General features: G+C 47.5%; 1 protein-coding gene across 13 annotated transcripts in view; it reads left to right on the top strand.

Annotated features, from left to right (window-relative positions):
• NCOR2 (nuclear receptor corepressor 2) overlaps positions 1 to 13,214 on the top strand; it is a 359,439-nt gene extending 346,225 nt beyond the window's left edge. For 9 of the 13 annotated variants that reach the window (XM_053369223.1, XM_053369214.1, XM_053369216.1 and 6 more), the window contains exons 41-47: positions 1,102 to 1,301; positions 2,561 to 2,701; positions 3,956 to 4,101; positions 5,954 to 6,007; positions 8,416 to 8,646; positions 10,376 to 10,552; positions 11,920 to 13,214. In XM_053369223.1, coding sequence (XP_053225198.1) covers positions 1,102 to 1,301; positions 2,561 to 2,701; positions 3,956 to 4,101; positions 5,954 to 6,007; positions 8,416 to 8,646; positions 10,376 to 10,552; positions 11,920 to 12,101 — 1,131 coding nt within the window. In that variant the 3' untranslated portion in view covers positions 12,102 to 13,214. The remainder of the gene's footprint in view (positions 1 to 1,101; positions 1,302 to 2,560; positions 2,702 to 3,955; positions 4,102 to 5,953; positions 6,008 to 8,415; positions 8,647 to 10,375; positions 10,553 to 11,919) is intronic. The other 4 variants (XM_053369224.1, XM_053369219.1, XM_053369222.1 and 1 more) reach the window with 2 other exon arrangements.
• The last annotated feature ends 932 nt before the right edge of the window (positions 13,215 to 14,146 follow it).

The raw sequence follows: 14,146 nt of genomic DNA, 5'->3' as shown, positions 1-14,146 counted from the left end.
TAGAATCAGAGAGCTGGAAGGGACTTGAGGGTCATCCAGCCCAACTCTCCGCAAGGCCGGACTCTCAGCTAAAGCATCCGTGGCCATCAGCCTCTGCTTAAAAATCTCCGAGGAAGGAGAGTTCGCCACCTCCCGAGGGAGATGGTACCACTGTCAAACAGCTCTTACTGGCAGAAAGCTTTTCCTGATGTTTAGCAGGCTCCGAAACGAAGGTGCCTGCTTGATGTCATTTTAGGCAAAAGTGTGGGTGCTGCCAGTGTCTTTGCTTGTGAATTGAAAATGTCCTCCTGTGTGTTTTGGTGAGCCCTGGAGCTCCCTGGAAGTTGCTCAGGGGTTCCTTGGTGAGCAGCTCTGGAATGGCAGGCAGGTTTCCTTGACAGCCAGCCTTGCCCACCATTGCAGCTGATCTTTGCCTGCCACGCACAGCTATAAGCAGGGAACCAGCTCTGTTCTGCTGTGCCCTCTCAGTCCACACAGGGCAGTGCCAAGGCCCAAGTGGGCACAAGAGCATTCAACCTTAGAACCAGGGGTAGGAATCTCTTTCATTCCTTTCTGGGCAGCCTCCTGTGATGCATCCCAGCCAGACAAATGTGATTTGAGGGGTGTGCAATCTGGGGAAAGTCCCGAGGGCCAGATAGTGGGTTGGAGGGCCACATTTGGCCCCTAGGCCTCAAGTTGATAAACTCTACCCTGGAGCACACTCCAAAGTCCAGACATTGTTCCACAGTGGGCACACAGGCTCTCATTGAGGAAAGTGCAAGTTTGGAAAGGATTGCCCGAGAGTGATCCATTCTTCCCCAAATAAGAGATCTGGTTTTCCCTACTACATTTTTGGTGAGGAATCTCTTCTGGCTCCGCAACCCTGCAGCCCTTTGAGTTCCCGCCTCCAGAAAAGAGAGAGGGGGAAGTGCATAGATCCCCTTCCAGCCCCTGCATGGGCCAGAATGCAGCATACCACCCACACAATTGGTGCTCACACAGCGCCTTGGAGCGGGAGCACTCGCATGTCCCCTGCATCCTCAGCCTCCCTCATAGCAGGCTGCTTGGAGCGCACAAGGAATGATCTGAAGACAAAAGCAGAGCTGTTTTCTCTTCTTGCAGGAGGTTATCACCCAAGACTATACGCGCCATCATCCCCAGCAGCTGAACTCCCACATCCAGACCCCTATGTACCCCTTCCCAGGGTCTGTGCTGGATCTTCGGCGAACTCCTAGTGAGGCTTACATGCAGCAGCAGCAGCAGCAGCAAATGGAGCACATCCCTGCTTCAAGAATCTCCCCCGAAAGTGAAGAAAGCAAGAGGTGAGCCCACTTCATCCCTGTCTCTTTGCCATTGATTGCCTGCTGCTTGCATTTCTGTCTCGCCCCATTCTGATACTTCTGGTGTGTTCCAGCCAAAGTTACGGAGTTGGAAGTCCCTTGGCTGGGGCGAGAGGGGAAGGCACAGGGTTCCACTGAAGCAAATGGGGTTCAAGATTAGGGAGATTGTGTCCAAAGCTCAGGCGGATATAGAATCCAAACCCAAAGGAGCACAGGTATCATCAGTGAAACGGGGGACCTTGGGAGAGGCAATATCCATGAGCTGCCACACATCTCCTCACCTCCTCCTACCCCAGGAGCAAAGGAAGCTGGATGCAATTCCTGTCTGCGGGATTCTAGCTCTGCAAATCGCAGTCCAGCAAGGCCGGCCCCCTCCCAATCTGTGAATGATAGAGAAGGGACTTTATTGGGATCCTTCGAGCTGAATCATCCTCCTTGCCTTCCATACACCCCCCAAGGCAAGTTTCATAGGAGCACAGTAAGCTGCTAATGTGGAGTCTGTGAAGCCTAACTTGACTGTCAGTGGCTCTCCGAGATTTCAGGCAGTCCTCTGGAGGTGTCGGGGAGTGGACCTGGGACGCCTGCGTGCAAAGCTGCAGCCCTTCCTCTTGTGCCGAATCTCAACAGTAAGGGAGTTCCACAGATGTGGAGCAACAACTGAGAATGCCATCTGCACGCCTTCCTCTTACGAACTCCGTGCACAGATGTCACGGACTGAAGAATGCCCTCTGAGTGTTGCTCCAGTGAGCGGCACCAGCCAGCGATTTAGGGAGCACCTCATTCAAAAGGCCCAGCAGTTGCAGGACTTGGAGCTACAGTTTATATTCTGATGCAATAGGAGCTCTTGTCTGTTTTAGACTAGCAGTAATTGGAACTGGCATTATTCTTTCTTTCCCCCTTCTCTCCCCAGAAATCGTTTTGCAAGCTTTGATTGAGAGCACCAATCACCACAATCACACTCATACTGTATAGTAGTGTCCCGTTTCAACGTAAGGGAATCACAATAGGATATGGAGAGGAAAGTCCAGACTGTTTAAAACCTTGCAGGAGTGGGGTGGTGTTGTTTTGTCCCAGCCTTCCCCATAGCGATTGTCCATTTCTTCCAGTGCAATTCTGTCACTTTTCTGCCCACTCTAAAAATTGGGGTTTTCTGCCCCGCCCCTTTACCTACACCAGCTCTTCTGTGTCAGAAGGAAAAGAGAGCCGTGCGGTTCACACAGTCCTGCTGCTTGCTTCCTCAGGTCTCCCGAGCAGATCAGAACACCTGCTCCGAACAACTGCATAGAGCCCGTCTCTCCACCAGATGGGGTGGGAGAAGCCGATCACATGCGAAATGCCACATATCCCATCCTGTATCGAGAAGGGGAACAGCTGGAGCAGAGGTAATGGAGGCAGCAGCTGGGCTGTCCAGCGGGAGTTTCTGAGGATGATCCCGCCTCCCCACTCCACCCATTTTGTATTCCCTGCTGGGCAACCAGTGATTTTTGTCGTTCTCTTCCAAACAACACCAGCTCTGTGGGTGGGCAATCAGGCTTTTCAATTGTGCATTGAATGCTGGACACCCCAGCTTGGTTAAAACCATCTTCTAAAGCCACGTAGCTCTTTCAGAAACCAATCATTCAATGCATCCAGCATTGATTAGGGAAATCAGATGGAATCTCTTTAGATCAGTGGCATACTTAGGCATGGTTGTGGGAAGCATAGGAAACTACCTTACACAGAGTAAGACCATTGGGTCCATCTAGCTCAGTATTGTCTACACTGACTGGCAGCAGCTGTCCGGGGTTTCAGCCCAGGAGTCTTTCCCAGCCCTGCCTGGGGATGCTGGGGATTGAGCTGGGGGCCTTCTCCCTGCAAAGCAGGTGGTCTTCCCTGCTAACGGGGCAGCCTGTGGGCTCACCTAGTCCAGCTGTGTGCATTGTGTACCGTGCATGAGGAACAGTGTATAAGTGAGCTAGGTAGGTGTGCACGTGGGTTTGTGTTAGGGCTCATCCACACCTCCGCTTGTCCCATGCCTAGAAAGCATGGGGGGCAGCAGTTTTCTGCTTGACCCATGGTTTCTAGGCCTAGGTCCGAGTGGTTTTCCCTTTGCCCCGCTCATTAAAAACACATTCTTAAGCTTAAAATCGGAGCAAACCCGAATTGCCATTTTCCATAGGAGGAAAGCAGCAGGCTGGAGAACGTGCGGAGCAGCCCTTGGAGGGCACTCATGCCCCTTCCAGGAACAATCAGTCAAACTCCCTTATTGGCGTAGTAAGAGTACGTCATATACATGGATCAGAACACAGCACAGGTGACAAAACATAGTTGGAGGTACTTTAGGATAAAACTGTTCAGACGTTGTGAGATGCAAAAGTGGCTCCTAGGACCTGTGGTGATGTAATTTCATGATGTCACTCAAAAATCTTGCCACATTCTCCACAACATCATTCCTACAATTATTCAACAGATAGATCACCCCCTTCCAGGAGCATGTATTACTTTTAGCGTGAAACTGCTAGTGGATTAGGAGGTTGGGCCACTTGCTATTTTAGAGATAAATCCTGGGATACATTTTGTGATCAGGGCTGTCTAGGCCGAACATGATGGTATCAGGATTCCAACAAAATCAGTTTGATGGGCTTTCAATTGTGCAGGATGGGCTCCAAATCTCCAGGAAACAACGTGCAACCACCAGCCTTCTTCAGCAAACTGACAGAGAGCAATTCTGCTATGGTGAAGTCCAAGAAGCAAGAGATCATCAAGAAACTGAGCACAAACAGCAGGAGCGAGGCAGAGTACAGTAAGGACTTCTCTGGGCTGGAATTCTATTCATGTTATCTGTGGGGACAGGGCAGGAGCAATGAAGTGATGGTTACAGTTGGGGCTGCAATGTTCAGTCAGCTAATCAAACTTAATCAGCTAAACTATTCTGATTGACCCCCAAGAGTTTCCCTGATGAATTGGTCAGCTTATTTTTATTATTTTTATGCATGTACATGTAAAAGTTGAATATTGCAAGTGTCATTTTTAGAAGGGATATTTGAGTGTGAGAGTGAACAGTGAATGCCATGGCACATGCATCAAAATATTAAAAGGTAATTACTTCATTACAAAGGCAGGTTTATTCAAATATAATCAAATAAATTAATTGAAAAACAACAACAACATCTCTTGCCCACCCTTCACTACAAGGTCCCAAAGTAGATAGCAACAATATAAAAATAAAATCAGGTAAAACAGTTAACACATCGGAAGAAAAGGGTGGCCTTAATTAAAGGTAAAGGACCCCTGGATGGTTAAACCCAGTCAAAGGCGACTATGAAGTGCGGTGCTCATCTCGCTTTCAGGCCAAGGGAGCGCTGGTGTGCTTTCAAACTGCTAGGTTGGCAGAAGCTGGGACAAAGCCATGGGAGCTCACCCCGTCACACAGATTCGAACCGCCAACCTTCTGATCAGCAAGCCCAAGAGGTTCGGTGGTTTAGACCACAGTGCCACCTGCTCCCTTATGAACTCAGGGCTCATCCATCCTGTTGTTTAATGTGGATAGTAAGCTTCTTATACACCCATTAATTCCCTGTTGCTAATATAACCCACCCTCCCAATCACTGCCTTCCCACACTTTCCCTTCCCCCAGTCCAGATTTTCCCATGCCCTCTTTGTTTCGGAGAATCCCTGGCATGAGAAAATCCAAACTGAGGGAGAGGAAAGTGTGAGAAGGCAGTGATTCACGGGACAATGGAGTCACGGGAAGCTTAGTATCCACATGTAAGTGGCAGGATAGAGGAGCCCTGGTTTCATTTGCTAAGAATGTCATAAACTAATGAGTGCTCTCAGTCCTGCCTGAATCTGGCCCAGCCGCACCTTAGACAGTTACAACCTCCCTCAAAGCATCCTGGGAACTGTAGTTTGTTAAGGGTGCTGAGAGTTGTTAGGCAACCCCTTTTGCCCTCACAGGACTCCACAGGGATTGATTCACTCTGGAAATTTCAACTCTGTGAGGGCGACAAGGGTTTCCTAACATCTCTCGGCACCCTGGGCAAACTACAGTTCTCGGGATTCATTGGGAGGAGTCTTGACTGTTGAAAGTCATGTGACCCTGCTTCCGATGGGGCCTCTGACTCAGCCAGGTGGCTGCTTTCAAACCTCTAAAGAGCTCAGCCCTTCCTGGACAGTGGACAACTTGTATTAGAAATGCCTCCCATCTGCTCATTAACTACAAATTGATCTGTATTTTAATGTATCCTAAAATGCTAAGTAGTCACTTTCAATTTTATCCGAGCCACTCTTAGAACAATTGTGTTGGACAAGAGAGTTAAGCGATGTTCCTCTTAATATCTCCAGTATCCCAACTGCATCTGCATGGCTTCTTCAGGGAGTGGCAGCGAGTTCTGCAGCCTCTCGCTTGCGTTTTCCCCCATAGAGGTGGGAAATGAAGAAAAATGGGTAGTGCTGCCTTGAATTAGGCCAGGTGTTCTGTACCTTCAAGGACAACAAACCCAATTCCATCTTTGCTCTCCAAGATAAAAAGTATTGGGCTTTTATGCAACTCCTCCTGTTGGAATGATGGGGAGTTTACAGGAGTTTGAGTCTATAATTAGCCTACCTGGGAATGTGACTTGTGCTTGAGGCTCTCTCTTTCCCCCCTCCTCCAGATGTCGGGCAGCCTGGAACAGAGATCTTCAACATGCCAGCCATTACTGGAACAGGTACAGCTGTGCTTCCTCTCCATCCGGCGTCTGACACTCCCATTCCACACAGGACTCTGCAGATCACAAATGCCTTCAGATAATTTAAGCATTGCAAAGGTGGCCATGCAGTCTCATTGGGCAAAGTGTCAGACTCCTGATAACTCAGCCATGTTCCTGAACAGCTGTACAAGACAGCAGAAGAGAGTCATGTGGAAGAGGGTCATGTGGTGGAGGGAGCGTCATTTGCCATTTTGTATGAGGCTGGTTGTCAAAGAAGTCCCATTAAGGCACCTGTGTGGAAATGGGGAAGTCAACCCAGGAAGGCAGAGTGGGGAGCAAACCATAGGCTGGATTTAATTTAATGTTTTATGTTTCTACAAAGAACATTCTTTCTCTTCCATATCACTCAGTCTCTCTTAAAAGTTTTGTTTTATTTATTTTGGCTCCTCTTGCCCTGGGAATGGTTAGCAAGCCACTGACCCACAATGCCGCCTCTGGTCTTTGTGCATTGCCGCACCTTAACTGCATGGCTTCTAATGACTCACAATCGCAATACCAACACACACACACACATGTTTATTCAGCCTGTCTCCCATATAGAAGTCCTTCTGTCCTCACAGCCTCCACCATCAGAAAGTGGAATCAAGCTGGAAGGATGCAGATTGGGTGGCAGAGTTTGGATTTTGGGAAATCCAAGCAGCACAGTAGAAGGAATGGGTTGCATCCAGTATATGCCCTCCTGACACTTACACCCACTGAAACTCATGAGCATGATGTATAACTTAGTTGGATACAGCCCAATGATTCCGATGTATATGAAGGATGGAAAAGATGACAATAATCCACTTCCAGATTATATATCAGCAGTTTCACCTGTGAGGCGTAGAAGTTGGGCATCACCTGCCTCCTTCCTTCTGTTTGGCATCCTCCTTTTTCTAGTGACAAGGTTTGCTTTTTGGTTAGAAAGGATAAATTTAGAGGAATAATAATAATTTTATTATTTATACCCCACCAATCAGACTAGCACACGTAAAACATAATAACATGCCAAACATTAAAATTAAGAGGTGTGTGTGTGAGAGAGAGAGAGAGAATGAATGAATGAATGAATGAATGAATGAAAGCACTGATTTTAAAAAAGCATGTTGGTAAGGGGGATCCTTTGAGAAAAGGGAATTGACAAAAATCTGACTTGAATTATCTATATATATATATTTATAGATAGATAGATAGATAGATAGATATTATTTATACCCCGCCCATCTGGCTGAGTTTCCCCAGCCACTCCTTATATTCCTTCTATTCAAATTTCCATCCCTTTCATTTGGATCAAGATTATTTTTTGAAGGAAGACTGTCATATTGATGCCCACCCCACCCCAGGGAGATCAGCTTTCCCAGTTGTCCATGCCAACCTGCCCAAGTAGGAAGGTGAATTTGCCTGCACATCTGGAGTGGAGGTCTATGTGATATGGTTGTCTGCAGACATCCAGCATCTCACTGACACTCAACTGCAAAAAAGTGTTTTTGGTGACATCTGGAAGTTACAACATCCCACCCCTTTCAGCAAGGCTTATTTCCAAGCAAGTATGCTCAGGAATGCAGCCTGAAATGTTCTTAGCCCGCATGCTCTCCCTGGGAGAACATAATTCTTTTGCAGGTCTGTAGCGATTTGCTCTCAGAGCATTTTCTCCCATATGAACATCACTTGTGCTGGTTAACGCTGCTCTTTCTGCTTCTCAGTGCTGTGTTTAAGCGTGTCCAGAATCAGTGATGTCACACAACTGAAATTCCTCCACTTCGAGCAAACAGAGCCTGTCATGTCATGGCCTCAGTTAAATGCCCTCTTCCCTGGTGATTTGCATGAGCCCACGTGTTAACGTTTCTTCATTTCATGCTGCTGGGCAGGCACCAGGGGAAGCATTCCTTCCTCCTTGGGACTGCTCTGTGTCGGAAGGGATTGGATTCAATCTGTTGAAACTAATGGATATGACTAATTTAGGTCCATTAATTTCAGTGGGTCCAATCTAAGTAGAATTTAGTTGAAAATTGGTTTCCCCACTGGATGTGAAACTGGTACACACAGCCCTCAGTCCTTTAGTCTCTGTGTGTATGTGTGTGTGTGGCATTCCAGAAACAAAAATCTGTGAGTAGTTTCTGCTTCCTTTTTGGTGTCCCTGCAATCTCCTTGGGGGCAGGCGAGGAGCTGGCTGTGCCAGGGGGTTTGGGGGAACCAAGAAGACAGCCGGACAGAGTTTGTTGCTTTGCAAGAATGTGCTGACTGTTTGTTTCTTCCCTTCTCCCTTGTCGCCTTTCCTCCTCCTCCTCTTCCCACCCAACCCAATTTCTTATTTGGTTTCCCGTTTCCCCCAACCCAATTTCTCCCCCTCCCTCCTTTCTCCTTCCCCCTCCTTCCACACCTCCCAGGGTTAATCAGTTGTAGGAGCCAGTCGGTCCAAGAAAACTCCAGTACCAACATGGGGTTGGAGGCAATTATTAGGAAGGCCCTAATGGGTAAATATGACGAGCAGTGGGACGAGCGCTCTCCTCTCAGTGCCAATGCTTTTAACCCTCTGAATGCCAGTGCAAGCTTGCCCGCTGCTATGCCTGTAACCACTGCTGACGGACGGATTGACGACATGCACTCCTCCTTGCCAGGTCTGCAGCCCTTCCCCCTTTCTTGCCCTTTTCGCTGTGTTATTAAACCCTCTCTTTGTGCTCTTAACCCCTCTCTCTTTGTCTTTTCAGTGGTTTTCGTGTCTCACCCCCACCCCAGATCCTTTCTCTTTAAGCTTTTGGGCATTTACTTTCTGTTCCCATTTTTAATTACACCGATTAATCTCAGTTCCTGGCTTGATAAGAAGCACTTTAATTTGTTAGGCTGGAAGTGCCATTTTGCTTCCTCTGAAACACTGACCATTGTGCTGTCCTTTCTTTTTTTGATGGGGAGGGGTGCAATTGTCAGAAAGGCTGGGGGCGTTGAAGATGCTGGGGTCATGGAGGAAAAGCAGGAAATCCCCCAAATCCTCTTCCAGGCTTGCTGGAAAGGGCCAGGATAAGTGAAGGGAGGGTGCAAAGGAAGGGTGTGAACGAAGTACATTTGTATGGCTAAGGGAGAACTAGGTGTTTATGTTCAGCTGTTTTCTTAACATCATGCTGTCAATATACACATTTACAAATGCAGACTTGCGAAAAGTGTGTCCAAGGTTTGTCTGTTTGCTCCTGCCTTTGTTTGTTATGTCCCACCCTCAGAAAAACAGAGAAGGAAATGTTTCCTCTTCCCACCACCCACATTGCCTCACCTAGTACAGCAGCAGAGATCTCGCAGCACAGCAAGTCAGACTATGGCTTACTGGGACCGCACAACATGTGGGTGCCAAGGGAGCAGCTGGCAGCCACTTTGCTCCTTCCCAGTCCTTTTTACTGCCATGCTGAGCGAAGCCACAGTTCAGTTCAGCATATCATCTGAGCCAGGGGCCTGTGGTTACACACTCTGCTCACTAACCAGAAGCTGAAACCATGAACAAACCCTGGCTCCAACTCATGGTTAGTGAGGAGAGGGCTTAATCACAAGCTCCAGTTCAGGCAGACAGCTAAGTCAAACCTTGACACAATACAAGAGTAAGAGTAAGAAGGACCATCAAGCAACAAAGCTGTTGCAAACTCCTCTCTGGGAGCCCACACATCTTTGCAATTGTGGCAAGCCATAGTTTGCCTTGCTGTGCTGAACAAACCATTTGTGCATGTGAAAGCAGCCTTTTCCGGATGTATTATATGCCAGACCAGGAGCTGCACATCCAAGTTGCAAGTGCTGCCTGTTTGCACCATGTTGGCTTTCCACAGAATGTGCATTTGGTAGCACATGCCCGTGCAAGGTGCCTGTTTGGGTCTGCACCAGAGGATGTGTCCCATTAAAAGCACCGTAGTGCAGATAACTCAAACTTGCACTAAGGTGTGCGTTAGATCTTGGAGATCTTGTCCTAGTTGTTCCCTGTCCCCAAAAGGGAACCAAGGCTAAGCGCCCACAGCCTTAAAGAGGGATCTCTTTCCATGAATCCCTGACATCTATCTATTAGATGCCAAAAGGAAGGGACACACCCTATGATGTGCTGGGGGAGGAGGGAGGAGTTTTCATTTTGCATGATGGGAACCTGAATCTAGTAGCAGTTTGCCTCCATCGGCCACATACTGAATTCGGGGCCAGTTTTCGAGTGGGAAGGATTTAATACCTGTGTCTCCCAGCTTTCTAAATCTGCCCTGCTATTTGCTCAGCGTTGTTTTCCTCTTCCTGTCATTAAAGAGCCCCTTTTAAGGCATCAAGCCCTCCCTAGTCATGTGAGAACACCTGGCCACCATTTGGTTGTTTGAATGGTTCTTCTTTTGTCAGGAGGAGGGAAGCCAAAGATTGCTGCCAGAGCCAACAGCCGCAAGGCCAAGTCGCCAGGACCAGGCCTGTCCTCCTCTGAGAGGCCACCATCTGTGTCATCTGTTCATTCAGAGGGAGACTGTAACAGAAGGACACCTCTCACCAACCGCGTCTGGGAGGACAGGCCGTCATCTGCAGGTAACAAGGGAAGGAATCTGTGCCATGTTGGCTGCATCTAGTGGCTGGAAACAGTCAGGAAGCACTGTGGTTGGGGTTAGCAAGTACAAAGATGTGAAGAAATGAATTTCAGGGAGCCAGAGTCAGCAATACAAGTGAATTCCTCTGATGGATTCGTACAAGAAATCCTAATTGTCTTAGCCAGAACTTAGCTGCTTTGCCTTGACCACCAAACCAACCAAGGTATGTTGATTATTTGTAGTTAGTGATTGCAGAAGTTATCAAATAGGGTCTGAGTTCTGTTACAATTTGCTAGAAGACATCAGGATTTGAAGACCTGGTCATAAAAAATTGACACAAACTCGTCAGTTGCTATAGAGTGTATCTCGGATAGCGCTGCTCAATCTGTGAGACGATTTCAGTTTTACACACCCCGTATTTATCCACTCACACTTGCAGATTCAGTTGTAGCCATGCGTTCTATTAGAGGACGCAGGGACACTGATATTGAAAAGTGATCGCTTTCTGATTGTTCTAACACTTCAAAAGTGTCCACAGAAAGGAATAATGAAGGTGACAGGTCACCCTGCTGTGGTTTAGCCAGCCCATCAGTCACCTGCCATACAATGCAGACAGGCTTAGCCAGGCCACGCTGCAGCAGTTTTCCTCCTCAAACCAGCCTTCCGTTCAGCTTACTCTAGTCATGGTACCTCATCTCACGAGAGCTTTCTCATTGACCCAGTTTAGATGCTGCTGGCACTTGGGAATCTCTGGTTAAACTGCCCAGCACCTGCTTCCCAGTTATATGGCGGAAAAAGCCAGTCATAGCTATCTTCTCCAATATACACGTCATGGTTGCAGCATTGGGGACCAATTCTTATAGCAATACTTTGCATGCATGACGCAACTCACATACTGCCTGCTCTCCTCTTCTCTCCATTCACATGCAGTGCAGGCCAAGGTCTAGCATCTCCAGGATGGGAATGAAACCTGGTCACCTCTGCTCCCAGCAGGAAAAGCCAACACTCTTCTAAAGAGCCTGTACTGAGGCTCTCCCTCCCTCCCCCTCCCTCCCTCCCTCTCTTTTTCATTGGGTCATATTGGGGGGGTGTTAATGGTTTGATTATTTACTCTGCTTTTAAAAATATGTTGTAATCGTCTTTGTGGGAGTTTTAACCCTTAGAAGCAAGCCGGAAATCTATTAAATTAATAAAGTGCCTTCTAGAGGCGGGAGAGTAATAAATGCCAGGATCAGTGCCACATTTTTGGGAAAGTGCGCAATAAAGAAAAGAGGGAGGCTGCTTCCTTGGTAGCAAAGAATTTGAGACCTTCTGGGCCAGTGGTTGGCCAACTCTTTGACCTTGCCTTGTCCTCCTGTCTCAACGCAGGTTCAACGCCATTTCCATACAACCCGCTGACAATGAGGCTTCCCACCGGTCTGGTGGCAGCTGCCCCACCACCGCCTGCCTCTGTTCCGCAGGGCAACTCCAGCAGCCAGCACCACGGCTGGGAGGAGGAGCCCAAGCCACTGCTCGTCTCGCAGTACGAGACCCTCTCGGACAGTGAATGAGGAGGGAGAAGAGGAAGCGAGATGGAGAAAAAGCCCAGCAACAAATGGACAGATATTGATAGGTTGGCTGTTGAGTTAGCCCAAGGGCTTGGGGATTGTGGCTGGCTGTCGCAGAGTGCGGCTGTCCTAGGCCAGGCGCAGGAGCAGCACTGTTCCAGTCAGCTGATATTATTTGTCACATCTGGAAGGGAGTTGGAAAAAAAATCTCTTCAGTTTTAAAGCCTTAAAAAAAAAACACCAAGCAAATGGAACCCATCCCAATCCTCTCTCCCAATTTGGTGCTGATACCTTGAGCCATTGCAGCAAGAAATTAAACCAAGCTAATGGGGGGCAGCAGTGGGGAGCCCTGAAAGCTCCCCCAAGGGACTGTAACCAGTCGCTGAATCTCGGTTACTAACACTCAGGGGATTCCAATTCTGTCCTTCAGCCCAGATGAGAGAGGGGGAGCGGGGGGCCCATTGGGAGAAGGTAGCGTGTGCTGCTTGCGTGTTCCCACCTCTGTGACCCATCTTTCCTCTGCACACTGTAGTGGCCTGTTAATCCAGTACTTGAAAATAGGATTCATTCAGCCGCCCCTTCCTTCAACCTGCCTCTTTTTTTACCTTCACGAGGGGTTTCACCCATGGAGTCACATGTTGGTCGTGTAAGGAGACAAATCAGAGCAGCCCTCTGGAAGAAAGTGTTGGTTTCTTCTGTTTCTCACAGTTAAATAAGTTTGTTCTCTGCCCCCATAGAGATATATGGAGGGGAGCTTCACCTGAACTTTCAACAAATACAGATTCAGGCAGCAATGCTCTGGATGTAGGAGCCAGAGGACAAGCCAAAAACAGGAAAAGAAAAGGAATGATTCCTTTGGAGAAAGGAATGCTGGGTTTGCATTGTAATTGAAACAAATTCCTCTATATTGGCATTAGCTGCAGATAGAGAGGGGGAGAGGGGGGAGCAGCTGTTTTGAATATGTTGTTTCTTCAAAACAACGCTGTGTATATGGTCTACAGGGTATATTTTTGATACCTTTGGCAAATGGTGTGTTTGCGCAAGGAAGGACGTTAAAAACAGTGTTATATGCTGCTTTTCGGTCTCTGCTCCTGTACAAAGAGGATTTCTATGTTGCATGCCAGCTTTTGATGGGTTTGTCCATTGTATGGAACTGTCAAGAGGTAACAATGTTCCAACAAAATGGTTCTGTAATTCAGTAGAATGTATTAACTTAGTTTTTTTAAAAAAGAAAAAGAAAATGAAGAAGTATATATATAATATATTATATATATATAAATATATAGTCACAACTGTAGGGCCCTTATTTGCATAGTTAACACTCCAGCATGGAGATAACATGAACACTTTTCAAGTGAGATTTGTCTCTTTTGGGAGCAGTGAGAGAGGCCAAGACACTCACAGGAAGTTTACATGTTTTTGGTGACTTGCCCACAATGTTCTGTTTTTCCATTTGTGGGTGTCTGCTTCTCCCCCAATCATAACACTTTAGGATTCCTTTTTCGTCATATATATATTCTCCTCCTTTTTTCACACATCATTTTCATTCTGTCCCCTCGAGGGAGCAGATCTGGGGAACAGCTTCTCTGCAGGAACAGACAAGAGTCGTGTTTTCATAAGCTGAGTATTTTGACACAGCATCCAGGGAACAGCAACATCACAGCACCAGAGTTTTTGTACTGTGTGAGTTTGTTTCTACAGTGAGATTTGCTATTTTGTTTTCCTTCTCACCCATCTTTCTCCCACACACCATCCAGTTTTGATGATGAAACTGTTGCTTGTTGTTTGCTAAACTAGTTAAGACACAAAAATGTGGAGGTTCCGTGCAAGAACATCTACTGAGAGAATCCATCTCATTATCCTATAAGCCTCTACTCCTAAAACACTTGTCCCCAGCAGAGCTACAGTTCTTGCAGAATGACACTGCCCTGCCTCCATTTTCATGCCCTGCAGGGCTTTGCTGGTTGCTAAAGGATTGCAAAACCAAAAATCCCCAGCACAGGTCTTTGGCAGGCCAGAGGAGGAATTCTAGAGCCATGCATGGTCTA

This window comes from Podarcis raffonei, chromosome 16 (assembly GCF_027172205.1).
Source record: "Podarcis raffonei isolate rPodRaf1 chromosome 16, rPodRaf1.pri, whole genome shotgun sequence".
NCBI classification, from domain to species: domain Eukaryota; kingdom Metazoa; phylum Chordata; class Lepidosauria; order Squamata; family Lacertidae; genus Podarcis; species Podarcis raffonei.
Note: the sequence above shows the minus strand (reverse complement) of the source record. Positions and strands in the feature narration are given on the sequence as shown.